We start from the raw sequence: 15,258 nt of genomic DNA, 5'->3' as shown, positions 1-15,258 counted from the left end.
AGCTAGTCCCGCCGCCCAACCCCGCGCCTTGCCACTAGCTTGCCGAGAGGGAGGAGAAAGCAGCGGGTTCCGGAGCTCAGCTAGCCAGGCCCCACCTTGACTCTCGAGATCATGGCTGCCGAGGATGTGACGGCGGCCGCCGCCGACGCGGGCGACATGGAGAGCGGCGGGCTGCTGCATGAGATATTCACGTCGCCGCTCAACCTGCTGCTGCTCGGCCTCTGCATCTTCCTGCTCTACAAGATCGTGCGCGGGGACCAGCAGGCGGCCGGAGACAACGACGACGATGAGCCGCCCCCCCTGCCCCGCCTCAAGCGGCGCGACTTCACCCCAGCAGAGCTGCGGCGCTTCGACGGCATCCAGGACCCGCGCATACTCATGGCCATCAATGGCAAGGTGTTCGACGTGACCAAAGGCCGCAAGTTCTACGGGCCGGGTACGGCGATCCGCCAGGGAAGGAGGGAGGGGGCGAGCAGACAAAAGACAGGGCCCAAGAGCAGGGAGAAATGGCGGCCCCCTGGGATGGGGAGGGGGCGTGAGGCGCTCCGGGCGGATCGTGGGCCGTCTGGGGTCGCATTGCTGCCAAGCGGCGCCTTCGGAGCCAGGACTGCGCGGGTGGAGGAGCGGGACTCGGACGCTTAAGCTGGGACTGGGGGGCAGACAGGTCTGGAAGGGGGCGTAGCAGATCGCAGAGCCCCGGGTCTTTCAGGGTATCCGAGTTGGGAGCCTCTCTGGAAGGGGATAGGGATGGGGTTAGACTGGTTGAAGGCAACGGGAGCGTCACGGGGTAGCTAGTGGAGGGTGGCGGGAGGAGGGAAATCTGGTCGCGAGGAGAGGGTAGGAGTGGGATGGGGGGGCTGCGGTGCGAGGGCTTGGGGCCTCGGCGGAGACAGACGCAGAGATGAGATTAACAGGTGAACGCGGGGCCCCAGGCTGTGAGCGCGCTGCGCGTGCGCGGAGCATGTGGCATGTGTTAGGTATGTGCGGTGTGTGTGTTTGGTGTGTGTGTGTGTGCACACGGGAGGGGGCAGCTGTGAAGAGAACAAGGGAGATTCCAGAGGGGGCAGGGAGGTGATGGCAGGGAGTGGGGGGAGCAAGGAGGCTGAAGGGAGCAGACAAAAGGTGGTAAGGCAAGTGGAGAAGGTAAGACTATTTTCTTGTATAGCAGGAGATAAAGAACTACAAGACATACACACACACACACACACACACACACACGCACACACTAGAAATGGAGGGAGCTAGAAGTGGGAGGATCCCCAGAAACAATAGGGCTAGGCTGACCAAGCCTGCTGGTTGTGGGGATTTGCTTGTGTGTGTGCGTGTGTGCGTGTATGTATGTGTAGTGGGGGGGGGGGGCACTGGAGAAGAAAAGCTTGATTGAGGAGCACGGTCACCTGATCTGCTTCAGGAAAAATACAGATTCCCAGTCTAACCCTCTGCAAGCACCCGAGGAGCCTGTGTGAAGGGTGAGGTCCAGGCTTAATGCGTTTTAACAGCCTCCCCTTACCCCACCCCCTTCCACCAGGCAGATGTGAGAAGCAGCCCAGATTCCCACAATCCTGCTTTATGGAATCTTCAGCATGGAGAAAGAGCTGTTGGTGCCTCAGTATGGACTCCAATAAAAAAAAAAAAGTGGGGGGTAGGGAGCTCTGGAGCGTGCCCACAATGACTGTGCTGTCATATGTGTGCTAACCATATGTCTGTAGAAAGGGAAGGGTCTAGAAGGTTCTGATCTCATCCTACCCACTCCAGCTTTGTTTTTTTTTCTCCCGGTCTAGCTAGCTAATTAGAATCAGACAGATTCAGGGCTACTAGGAACCCTCCTGTTTCACTGTTTCCCCCATCAACAGTTTAAAAGACTAGGTGGTTTTTTGTTTGTTTGTTTGGTTTTGTAGGCAAGGAATTGGCAGACTCTGGAAAACAAGGCCTGTTCTATTATTATTTTTCAATTTTGGTTTTTCAAGAGAGAAAAGCCACAGCACTACAGCTTTCTTAAATTCCCTGGGGCCCTGGCTTAAACCTGAGTCATGCATATGGCAAAGCAGTGCACAATTCAAGTGAGATATTTCACTAGGCTTCTACAGACCTGCCATGACCAAGCTACATACGCCCTGATGGGGCCAGAGCACGTGTACAGGGCAGCATCCTTCAATGGACTTTGCAAAGTCATTGAGGGAGGGAGGGAGGGAGGGAGGAGGAGGCCTGTGTCCAGATTACAAAACCAGGAATCTGGCAACCCCAGTTCTAGCCCTGGTTGGATGGATGGCCAAATAGCTGTGGGACATAATGCAAAGTATTGCTGGTCCCAGGGCCTTAGCTGTGGCTCTGAAAGGAAAAAGGACAAGCCAACTCATAGCCAGATTACTCTCTCTCTTTCTCTCGTCCTTGCCCTGCACTGCCATTTCACAAGTCCAGAAAGCTGTGATTTCATTTGGCAGTAAAACTTCAAGTAATAAAGCATGCCTTCATATTACTCATCCAAACACCTGTTGTTCTACACGAAGCCCTTTTGTGGCTACGGAGAACACAGTAGCAAACTGTGTGGTAAAAGTACACCTCTGTGCTCAGAACAGGGTTTATGTTCTATTAACTGTGCATTGCACTGAATCATTTTCCTCCTGAGACTTTAAATGCTTCCTCCACCCCTGAGGCCATGCCTAAGTATTCTACAACCATGGTTTCTGAAATGGTGAGGTCCAAACTGGTATAGCTGACCTTTTTTCTCAGCTCTGGCTTATGGTGGTGCTGTGGGTCGAACCTGGGCCTCAGAGCCTCAGACATGAACATCTTTTTGCAGATCCACTCTGCTGTCTCCCCAGCCCTAGCTGACCTCTTTTCAAGCACTAGGGTCTACCACTTCCATTGGTGGTGTCGGTGAAAACCATGAAGGTCCTTTGTTTATTTGTTTGAACCTGTTCTAGTGGAAATGGCGGCATGTAGCAAGGATTAAATACAGCCATTTGGGGAGGGGCCTGGGGAGATGACCTAATGGTTCTACAAAAAGACTTAGTGCCTGAGGCTCTGAGATCCTAGAGATAGTCTCTAGCACCACCATAAGCCAGAGCTGAGACCGGTGTTCTGGTGTCTCTGCCTGTCTTTCTACCTATCTTTCCATATATCTCATTAAAATAAATAACTGGGGAGATGGCATAATGGTTCTGTAAAAGATTTTCATGCCTGAGACTCTGAGATCCAACTTCATTCCCCAACACCACCACAAGCCAGAACTGAGCAATGCTCTGATTTATAATAATAATATATGACCTTTTTTCTGGAACCTGACTTGCATTTAAAAATGGATCATACATTTCATCTCATTTAGAAAACAAAAAAATCAAGTTGTGGGTGGATGGCGGTGTCAGGTAACCTGGGCATGTTGAAATGTGACCCATTCTCAGACTTGGCATGGTGATCCCATCTAAACCTTAATGTGAGGGCTGTACCCAGTCTGCCTTTGAGGAAGAAGCACACTGTTTAAAGTACACAGGATTCTTTTTATTGTGCAATATGTAAATAAGGTAAAGTATCAGCTTTACCTGCCTAAGATTGGCTTGCTGCCCTTTATACCAAATGTTCAATCATTTTTATTGGGGGAGGATTAATAGTTTTATTACAGTTGTTGATACATGGGTACAGCCTTTCATTTCCCCATGATAGGTTTCTGCATAACACTCTCACCCCCTCAATATAATGTTGTATGTAGCAATGCTCTAATATCTGAGAGTTATTTTTTTGGGGGGAGGGGGGGTCTTGATTCATGGACCTTTTTCTTTTCCAAGAAAATTTTTAGTATTTTCACAGGCTTTTCTACAAACCCATCAAAAATCACGGTGGGACTATTCAGATTGTTTCTACCTCCTATTCAAAGACAGTGAAGAAGACTGTAATGTGTGAATAGATTTCTGAATCACTGATAGTATAAGACTCTTACCGATATCACGTTAGCATTTATTTATACAGCCTAGCATCCAAAGATCTCTCTCTCACTCTCAAACACTTTTGACACAAATCTCAAGAGGCATTTATAAGAAAATGTCACATAGGCCTTCATGTTTGTTATCTTAATAAACTGTATTGTTGGTACAACCCAAGTTCCTAGGACAGAGCCAGCTCCCAGGTCAATATTCCATAGTTGAATTCTGACCCATGAACTCAGAATTATCTTGGATGCCCTCACCCCTAGAAGATAGTCATTTGTAGCTTTTTTTAAATTAGCTACTTGAAAATATCTGAAAAAAAGGATAAAAGTATAACCTTTTTTGATTTCCTTTTTGGCTACTTAAAAGCTTACATTGTATCATTATGAAAGCTAAAAGTTGCCCAGCATCTGCTCTTATCATGCACAAAGTATCAACAGCCCCTGTTCTAGATTGGAAATTGCTATTCTGGAGAGTGGTTGGGTTGAGAAGCCCTTTTCTGAGTAGGAACCCCCACAGAAAGCTGATTGTCTAATGAAAACTGGATCTCTGCTCTTGTTTTGTTTTGAAAGAGGGGCCATATGGGGTCTTTGCTGGAAGAGATGCATCCAGAGGTCTTGCCACTTTCTGCCTGGATAAGGAAGCCCTGAAGGATGAATATGACGACCTTTCTGACCTCACTCCTGCCCAGCAGGAGACCCTGAGTGACTGGGATTCTCAATTCACTTGTAAGTTGTCTTTTTAAATGATTCCAGGATCAGATTTCCACCAGTAATGGAGTGTACAGCAGTACAATAGTTAGTTCTAAGCAGCCTGAAACTCGAGAGCATTGTGATAGGCTCCTGAATCTTGGGACAGATCAAGTTCATGGCTAGAAATAATTGCAGCAGTGCTGAGTCATTTGCTGTGATTTTTTTTCCACGACTGGACTTATCACTGGGGCTATATATATTTGGAAGACTCCACCACTCCCAACAGACTTGTTTGTTTAAGATAAAGGGTGAGAGAGGAGGACTGACACCAGTTCACTGCTCCACTGTTCATGAAGCTTCCCCCATGCAGGTGTGCCCATGTGGTGGCCAGGGGCTCAAACCTGTGCCTCTCACATGGTGCACCCAACTATTTCTCTGCTGTGTCACGCCCCCCCCCCCACCTCATATGTGTGTGTTTAAGAGGTTTGCATAGATTCTGCACTATTAGGATTTGGTATATGGTATGTAGCAAAAAGGAGAGAGTCTATTTTGGCCACAGAATGAGGGATTTAAAAAAAAAAGTCTCTCTTACAGAGCCTGCCATTTTAAAAGCAGTCCACGTGTCCATGGAAGAATGTGAGGCTTGTATTCTACAGAACAGCTTCTCTTTGAATTGAATCAAGCCCAATGCTGGACCCATCTACAAATGATGTCTAGAATTCAACAATAGTGTCTGGATTTTTTAAGCAAGAGAAGAGGCGCTTGTTTCTTGGGCTTATGCTATAGCAGGCTGTGAGGGTCTTGGGAGGGGGATAAAAGGATTATCACTCACATTCTGAGACTTGAGGAGCTGTTTTTTTTTTTGTTTTTTTTTTTTTTTTTTTTTTTTTTGTCCAACTGAAGTGTTTTAAGGAGCCGACTTAGTGACGTTTCCCCCCATCAAGGATTGAAATAGCAACCTCGCCTAAGTCTGTAATAGTTTATAAAGATCATGGCCAGGTCTATGGGGAAGGGTTGTTCATTTCAAATGCTGTGTTCCTTTGCTCACCTTCATGGGTTAAATTAACACTGGCTTGGGGCTGGGCGGGGAGATGGTGCACCAAGTAGAGTGCACATTACCATGTGCAAGGACCTGGGTCCAAACCTCATAGTCCCCACCTGTATGGGGGGAAGCTTCATGAGTGGTGGAGCAGTTGCTGCAGATGTCTCTCTATCTCCTCCTTCCTCTCCTGTTCTCTGTCACTATCACAAATAAGAAAGAAAAAAAGAATTGGCTCTTTGGGCTAAATCCTACCTTTTTCTTTTCTTTCTTTATTTTCTTCTCACCAGGTTTATCACTGGGGCTCAGTGCCTGCACAATGAATCCACTTATAGGCATTTTTTTTTCTTTATATGATAGGATAGAGAGAAATTGAGAGGGGAGAGGAGGAGAGTGACAGATGCCTGCAGTACTTGCTTCACTGCTTGTAAAGCATCCCCCCTGCAGGTAGAGAGTAGGGGCTTGAACCTGGTTTCTTGCACATTGTAACGTGTGTGCTTAACCAGGTACGCCACCTACCACAGGCATAGTCCTACCATTTTCTTTCAAAATAATGCAAACTTGGGAGTTGGGTGGTAGCTCAGCGGGTTAAGTGCATGTGGCGCAAAGCACAGGACTGGCTTAAGGATCCCGGTTCGGGCCCCCGGCTCCCCACCTGTAGGAGAGAGTTGCTTCACAAGTGGTGAAGCAGGTCTGCAGGTGGCTTATCTTTCTCTCCCCTCTCTGTCTTACCCCCTCTCTCCATTTCTCTCTGTCCTATCCAACAACGATGACATCAGTAACAACAACAATAATAATTACAACAACAATAAAAAAACAACAAGGGCAACAAAAGGGAAAATAAATATTAAAACAAATAATGCAAACTCAGTAAGATTTCTGAGTTAATAAGTAGCCAGTTAAGGACTTCAGAGTCTGGTTTTCAGATCTCCGGGCGACTCTTTTCCCCCCCCATAATTTAGCTAGCACAGTCCCTCTGCTTTTATATCCTAAGCATACCTTTGCACTAATCCATTCTTCTATGAGCTGAACGTATTGATTCAACCAGTGAGTTGTCATTTTTTAACTTTCAGAGCTCCTACTTTTGGGGGCTTGCCTTCATCGATGGGGTAAAGGTGTAGCTACCCCTTGACCCCTCACTTTGAGGCTAACCTCAAATACTGTGGTAACATTTAAGAGGCACTCAAAGCTGGCATCGGTGCCTTTAAAAATAGGTTGAGTGGGTGCCACCTGGCTTGTATTTGTATCTGTCTTGCTTGGTCCCCAGGTCCCTGGGGACCTGTATAATCTGTTCAAAGAGGGAAGTTCCAATTGTTTCTGTTGATTATGTCACACACAAAGGCAGCTTTGGTTGCCTGGTTCAACAGGTTGCTTTATTTCATTTTTATAGAGACAGAGAAATTAAGAGGGAAGGAGTGACAGGGAGAAAGAGAGACACCTGTAGCCCTGCTTCACCACTCGTGAAGCTCCTCCCCCCCCACTACAACTGGGGAGTGGGGGCTTGAACTCGGGACCTCATACATGGTGACCCGTGCACTCTACTGGGTGAGCCACCTCCTGGCCCCTCGGTTACTCTTCATTCCAACCTGTATTGAGAAAGAGGAGATCCAGCAGACCAGGAGGGGGCACAGTGGATAAAGCGCTGGACTCTCAAGCACAAGAAAGAGGAGACTGAAGTTCTCTTGGCCTGGGACATGAGGATTGATCCTACATTGGCATAGCCGGAAAACACTGTGACCCTGGTGGGGGCTTGAAACTCCTCTGTCCCTCTTCACTTTCACTTTCTGGTTTGTCCTCTTCAGTCTCCAGTGCTCCCACCTGCTGCCCCGCCCCCCCATCACCATTGTCTTTGACCATGTGTAGCTTCTTCTCCTTGCTGGAGGAAGGTTCCACATTCTGCTGTCCTCTCCATCCACAAGATTATCACCACAACTTCCATCTTCTAAATGGTTGACTCCAGGGACCAGATGGTAGGTAGCTCATCCGGTAGAGTGCACGTGATGCCATGAGCAAAGACCGAGGTTCAAGCCTCAGTCCCCACCTGCAGGGGAGAAGTGACACAAGTGGCGGAGTGGTACCGTAGGTGTTTCTCTTTCTCCTTTCTCCCCTTCCCTTGTCCTCATTCTTTCTGTCTTGCCCTCTGTCAAACGTAGCTGCCATGAATGGAGTTGTGCAAACACCATGCCCCAGTGATAACCCTGGTGGCAAGAATAAATACATTAATTAATTAATTAAACTTAATAAAATAAGTGGTTGAGGGGCCAGGTGGTGCCGCACCCAATTGAGCACCTATATTACCAAGTGCTAAGTCCCAGGTTCAAGACCCCAGTCCCCACCTCCGGAGGGGGGGGGAGCTCCATGAGCAGTGAAGTAATGCTGCAAATGTCTCTTTCTCTCCCGCTCTCTCTCTTTTCTTCTCTCCTCTCTCAATTTCTATATCCTCTCAAATTACGAAAATAAATACACATTTAAAAATATGTGGTTGAGCCGGGTGGTGGTGCAGTCATCTCAGCACACAAGGACCCGGGTTCAATCCCATGGTCCCCACCTATAGGAGGGGAGCTTCACAACAGGTGAAGCAGGGCTGCAGGTGTCTCTCTTTGTTTCTCTCCCTATCTCCCCCCTTCTGTCTCTATCCAATAAATAAATAAATAAAATCTTAAATAACAAATGGTTTGCTCCAACCACTGCTGTGTCTCCTCGCTATCTCTTCTTACTACCCATGATGTGGTTTCTGTCCTCACAACTTAGCTGAATTGCCTTTTCTCCAAAGTGGTTTCCAGGACATTCCCCTTCTTGCCATTACTAATTCCACCCCTCCTATCCCTGGTAGGAACTTCCAGAAGGTTTCCCTCTCCTGGCCTTTCAGGCTGTCATTTCATTAACTTGGCCCAGGAAATGGTGCAGTGGATAAAGTGTTGGACCCTCAAGTGTGAGGTCCCAAGTTTGGTCCCTGGCATTGCATGTGGCAGAGTGATGCTGTGGTTCATATTCTCTCATAAGTTTCTCCTGCCACTCTCTGTCCATTCCCATGGACCCACCTATTTGGGCTCTTGTTTCTTCACAGGATCCCCGCTTCTCCTCTCTTCTGGTCTCCATTGGAATCTGCCCCTACCACTGCCATCCTGTTGCTGCCAAAGCACTGTTTCTTCTGTGTCAGCCCCTTGTCCCACATGACTGTGGGCAAGGTGCCCTTTGCCACCTACAAGAGAAGCCCAGACTCCTCAGGTTGCTTGCCACATCCTGCAGACTCTTTCTGCACCTGCTTAACTGAACTTACTGTCTCTTCACCTCCTGCCCACTTGCTCGCCCTCCACTCCCCAGCTGGATTCCCTCTCACCTGGACACCTTCTGGACTCCATGCCTTCCTTTTCTGGAAAGCGCCTCTCTCTCTCTCTCTCTCTCTCTCTCTCTCTCCATAACTCACTCTCAGTCTCTCTCTCTCTAACCCTAACCCTTCCTTTTCTGGAAAGCACCTCTCTCTCTCTCCATAACTCACTCTCAGTCTCTCTCTCTCTCTCTCTCCCTCTTTCCCTAGCCCTTCCTTTTCTGGCAGGCACCTCTCTCTCTCCATAACTCACTCTCAGTCTCTTTCTCTCTCTCTAACCCTAACCCTTTTCTGGAAAGCGCCTCTCTCTCTCTCCATAACTCACTCTCAGTCTCTCTCTGTCTCTCTCTGTCTCTCTCTCTCTCTCTCTCTCCCTAACACTTCCTTTTCTGGAAAGTGCCTCTCTCTCCATAACTCACTCTCAGTCTCTCTCTCTCTCTCTCTCTCTCCCTCCCTCCCTCCCTCCCTAACCCTTCCTTTTCTGGCAAGCACCTCTCTCTCTCCATAACTCACTCTCAGTCTCTGTCTCTCTCTCTAACCCTAACCCTTCCTTTTCTGGAAAGCGCCTCTCTCTCCAAAACTCACTCTCTCTCTCTCTCTCTCTCTCTTTCTCTCTCTCTCTCTCTCTCTCTCTCTCACACACACACACACACACCCCTCCATGGTTTGCAAAGCAGAGCCTTCTGGCACGAGGTGTTTTTCCAGCGTTTCTAACCCAGTTCATCATGAGCATTTGCTCTTCCAAACATGCCCCTACACAAGCACATCTCGTTTTGGCAATCAGTGACATAAACCACTGGGGTGAGCTATGTACACCACTCCACTGCTTCCAGCTGCCTTTTTTTCCCACTTTTTTTTTTTTACTTTCTTTTGAATATATATAGAGTAAGAGAGATATCTCCAGCACTGAGCTTCCTCTTACAGGTGAGGACCAGAGGTCTTGAGCCTGAGTCCCTGTATATTGCAACATGTATGCTCAACAAGGTATAGCCCCTGCTCAGCCCCCTCACTTATTCTTTTTGATAGAGAGAAGGGGAGACACCTGCAGCACTGCTCTGTTGCTTATGAATCCACCCCACCCCCCACCAGTGGGGGTTATAGGCTTGAACCCAGGTCCTTGTACATAGTGACCTCCTCAACCAGTTGTGTCACCGCCCAGCACATTAAGGGTTAGATCACAGGCCCCTGATTGAATGCTTCACAGTGAAAGGGGAGGAGGTGGTGATTCCCTGTAGAGCAGGAGAATGACTGACTGATTTCTTCTCTGCCTGCAGTCAAGTACCATCACGTGGGCAAGCTGCTGAAGGAAGGGGAGGAGCCCACCGTGTACTCTGATGACGAGGACTCCAAAGATGCCAATGCTCGCAAGATTGACTGAGGCATTCGGTGGGCACAAGATCTATTTTTGTATCCTGCAGAATCATTTGTAACATTCCAGTCTGTCTTGCAAACGTTGGTGATTGTGATATCTAGAACAGGTTTGACCGTGTTGTACACAAAACAAACAAAAAATTGTGTGTGTGGTTTTTTTTTAATTAATATCCCTAGTGACACTGATCAACATTTTAACTTCTGTCTTGAGAATGAGTGCATGAGACGTCTTGTATGTCACACAACCAGAAAGTGAACTGCAAGGCCGCAATGTCATTACTATTCCTCTGTCTGTGGTTAGTGCTGGCTCAGTCTCAATTTTGCTCCCTCTTTTTCACCTGGAGAGGTAGAACTGGGACATCCCCCAACCAGGAGGTTTAAATAAAAATATCCAATGTGTAAAAGGCCCTTCAAGCACCAAGGACAAGGGTTGAATTTCCAAACCATGATGTTCCATAAGGACAACTAAGCCCTGACTTCTCATTTGACTTAGCTGCACGATTTTGGGTTGATATGCCTCTTAAGGAAATCTGCAGTGTTCCAAAGCCTTAGGTATCGATTAGAGACCTGTCTCATCACACAGTGGCAGCTCAAAGCTGAGCTACCTTGAAAGGCATAGATCCACTGTGCATCTTGACTGCTTCTTTGTCCTTTGGACAATCAGATGCCCTCATTGGCATTTTAATCTACAGGGAGGGTGAAAGCAAGAGCTGAACACGAAAAGGAAAAAAAAAAAGCTTTGGGGGGAGCAAAATTAAGCTGGCTTGCCTAGATATCTGCATGTATAAGGAAGATGGTAGGACCATCTATCTAGTCCCCATGTCATCAATGAGGGAATGATTACTGCCCACAATTTGACATGAGTGAGGGTTGTGCAGGAAAGGAGCAAGGAATAGGCATCCAATCTCCTTAAAGGAGATGGGTAGTTAATGAAGCAGTACACAACACTAGACAAGTGGGCTTTTTTTTTTCTTCGAAGTAGATCCATAAGGGGAGAGTCATTCTGTTGTTACAAAGCTATAACCACTGCAAGAGTAGTAGTCAAGTGTCTAGGTCTTTGACATTGGTCTTTAACAGTAAACTTAGCTTAAAGTAGACTGTACAGTTGTATGAATTTGTAAAAGTATTATATGAACACCTAGTGAGGTTTCAGAACTCTTGTAGTTGTAGTTAAAATAGTCACTGTATTTCCTCATGACCCGTATTTAATGGTTTTACCTCAAATCAGAAAACACAATGAAGTGCTTTGGTCAGTTAATAAATATGGTTGTATACAGTAATGTGTGTTAAGTCTTTTCATTTTTCTTAGCCCTTGAGAAATCCGAGTTCAATCATTTCGCTGGAGTTCAAGACTTAGTTTCACTTTGGGGTGATTTTATTTATTTATTTTTAAATTCCAAAGGAAGTACATAGAAGTCCAACCACAAACCAGATTCTGGTTTGCCCTGTTAAATAGTGAATTGAATGTATTGTGTGGCTTGACAAATTCTGCCTTCTTAGAAGGAAGAGAGTTCAAGAGACCACAGACAGCAGCAAAGCTTCCTTCAATGCCATGGGGTCTCCCTGCGCAAACCTGAGTCGTGCACATGGCAAGTGAGTGATTTCACCAGCCTAGAAGGGTTTGGATTTAACTTATCATTTGATTTGGAATGTATTTAGGGATCCTTCCAGTAGTTACGGTCTGCCACCTCTTGTCAAGAGAAGGGCATCTGATTTGGCTATGTGGTTAGTTTCATAGGTGCAACTTAGAACTGTCGATTGAGTGATTGGTTATTTTACTATTAAAGTGATCACAGATTTTTCAGACTAGCGATGTACTTTGAACCCAAGAAGGCTCATTGCTTTCTTTTTTTTTTTTTAACCTCCAGGGTTAGTGCTGGGGCTCAGTGCCCGCACTACAAATCTACTGCTCCTGGACGCAATTTTTTCTGTTTTATTGACTAAGACAGAGAGGAATTGAAAGGGGAATGGGAGAAAGAGAGGCACCTGCAGATCTGCTTCACCACTTGTAAAGCGACCTCCCTGCAGGTGGCCAGGGGGCTCGAACCCAGATCCTTGCACATGTCCTTGTGCTTCATCCTATATGTGCTTAACTAAACCAAAGCACCACCGCCGAGCCCTGCTTTCATTTTTTTTAACAAGTGACTAGATCAGATCATGTTATCTACATTTATTTTTTGTTTTGTTATTATTTGTGCCTCTATGGTTATTGGTGGGGCTCAGTGCCTGCATTACAGTCCACTGCTCCTGGTAGTCAATTTTTCCATTTTTTTGGATAGGACAGAAAGAAATTGAAAGGGAAGGAGGAGAGAAAGATACCTGCAGACCTGCTTAATCACCTGTGAAGTGACACACACCCCCGCAGGTGGGGATCCTTGCGCTTCGTACTATGTGAGGTTAACCCAATGAGCCACCAGCCAAGCGGCTCCCTTGTTAAAATATTTAAGAGAAAATGAGACACCTGCAGTATTGCACGCCACTGTGAAGCTTCCCCTACCCTCAGGTGGGGACTGGAGACTTGAACCCAAGTCTTAGCTCAGGGTAATGTGTGCCTTCAGCCCTGATCCATTTTTATTGTTTTTGAACTTGCCCTTCTCTCTGCGCCTAACTTAGTTTCATTCAACGAATTAGTCAAATTGCCTATTTGTGCTCAGCAATTTGAAGACTATTTGGGACAGTGGTGGAAGGGAGAAATTGAGCCATCTTTGCAACCTGAAATCCCATTTCAAGGTGAAGATTAAACGACTCTGTTTACACAGTGAAATAGGTTTGCTAATGCCAAGAGGGGGGAAAAAAAGCCCAGGCAGGGCCTAGTGAAAGTTAGTCCAGAGACTATCACTTTCCCTTCCTGCAGAACTAACCCAGCTTCTAATGGGATATTTACCTTAAGGCAGGACTTCGGTTTGAAAACCTCTCAAGTTGGCACACATTAACTGCGTGCAAGGACCTGGGTTCATGTCCTTAGTCCCCATCTACAGCGAGGAAGCCCCATGAGCACTGGAGCAGGGCTGAAGGCATCTCGCTCCCTGTTTCTCTATCAACTAAAAACAAAAATAGTAGCTTAAAAAAAACCCTGGAATTTAAGTGGGATTATGTAAAAAGTGCTAAAAGGGTATGGTAGTCCTTTCCAGCCATGGGTTGGGGGGGGCAGAGGTGTGTGTGTGTGTCAGTGGCCCTGCCTCACTCGAGACAGACTTTTCTCTGCACCAGCACAACTGGGGCAGGCCTGAGTACCCAGACTATTCTGGAAGGTCCAGTCTGCCTTTGTTATATACTACTGGAGGCAGCATGTAGGAACGCAGTTAACTCTCAAATGGTCTTCAGACCTGATTGAAGGCCCTTGCTTCACCCCACACCCACACTTTCTTTTTTTTTTTCCTCCAGGGTTATTGCTGGGCTCGGTGCCTGCACCATGAATCCACCACTCCTGGAGGCCATTTTCCCCCTTTTTGTTGCCCTTGTTGTTGTAGCCTCATTGTGGTTATTATTATTGCCATTGCTACAGACAGACTATGACCCACATAGTCAACGACTGCCACCTCTCCAGATTCAAAGGAGGTCTCGAAACTTTACATCAGGCTCAACCTGACGCTGTTGACCGGCTACGGAAGAAGGGCAAACGCTAGAAGAAGAATTGCCATTGTTGATGTTACTTGTTGTTGGACAGGACAGAGAGAAATGGAGAGAGGAGGGGAAAACGGGGAGAGAAAGATAAGACACCTGCAGACCTGCTTCACCGCCTGTGAAGCGACTCCCCTGCAGGTGGGGAGCTGGGGGCTCAAACCGGGATCCTTACACCGGTTCTTGCGCTTTGTGCCACATGCGCTTAACCCACTGTGCTACCGCCCGACCCCCCCACACTTTCTTTTTAATGCACTGTACCAGCTGGCTGAGTAGCGGTGCACCTGGTAGAGCACACACATTTAGCATGTTGAATACCTTCAACATTACTATATCGGGTGCTGAAGAGATGGAATGAAATTCCATGCAGGTCATTCTGTTCCCTTTAATAATCAGGGAAAAGAAAAAGAAAAAGGCAGAAGGAAAAAAAAAACACACCACTTCAGGGAGGAGTGTCTGCAACCCAAATGTGATCTCTTTATACACAATGAGAAGTAGTAAACTGGTATCACCAGCTAGTGATCCATGAGCATAGACCATTCAGCATGACCCATTTTATGTTGTGAACAGTTCTGAAAAAAAAAAAAGTATTAGTTCTCTAACAAGCAAGCCAAGGAGGGGGAAAAAAAAAAAAAGAGGAGCGAGAGGGAGTAGGCTGGTCATGTGAGTGCAAATCAGAATTATACTACAGTTAGAAATGGCCTCAGAGCTGGGGCTATGGATCGACCTGCTAACACCCATGTCCAGTGGAGAAGCAATTACAGAAGCCAGACCTCCCACCTTCTGCACCCCATACTGATCTTGAGTCCATGCTCCCAGAGAGATAAAGAATAGGAATGGAGGGGATGGGATATGGGACTCTGGTGGTGGGAATTGTGTGGAATTGTACCCCTCCTCCTAAAATCTTTTTGATCATTATTAAGTCAAAAAAAAAGGAGCAGGGAGAAAGGACCAGAGGCAGGGCCCAGAAGCACCAGTGTGTCTGTCTGCATATCCTGAGGGCTACCTCCCTGACTGCAAAAAAGCTGTAAACTGTTGATGGAGGCAGATGTGAGCGCCTGAAGAACAAAGGCTGAAGCGTATCTTCTGAAGGGGCCACCCTTCTTCTGAAGGGACTATAAAGCTTGGAAGTCTTGGGGCTGGGACCTTCATATCTCTCCCCCCCCATATATATATTCATTCTACATGCCTACAAAGCTTGTACTTTCTTCCCCTTTTTTGTCTTTACTTTTCTCCTAACAAATGCTTATCTTAGTCCCTGAAAAAAGAAAAAGAAGAGAAATGGCC

At 46.9% G+C, this 15,258-nt stretch overlaps 1 protein-coding gene across 1 annotated transcript; it reads left to right on the top strand.

Moving 5' to 3' along the window:
- Positions 1-15: 15 nt before the first annotated feature.
- On the top strand, positions 16-11,630 carry PGRMC1 (progesterone receptor membrane component 1). The gene is made up of 3 exons (XM_007536414.3): positions 16-436; positions 4,493-4,648; positions 10,254-11,630. The coding sequence occupies exons 1-3, from the start codon at positions 112-114 to the stop codon at positions 10,355-10,357; spliced, it is 585 nt and encodes a 194-aa protein (XP_007536476.1). The 5' UTR covers positions 16-111; the 3' UTR covers positions 10,358-11,630.
- Positions 11,631-15,258: the final 3,628 nt, after the last annotated feature.

This window comes from Erinaceus europaeus, chromosome X, assembly GCF_950295315.1.
Source record: "Erinaceus europaeus chromosome X, mEriEur2.1, whole genome shotgun sequence".
Taxonomy (NCBI): domain Eukaryota; kingdom Metazoa; phylum Chordata; class Mammalia; order Eulipotyphla; family Erinaceidae; genus Erinaceus; species Erinaceus europaeus.
This window is presented reverse-complemented; position numbering and strand designations above follow the sequence as displayed.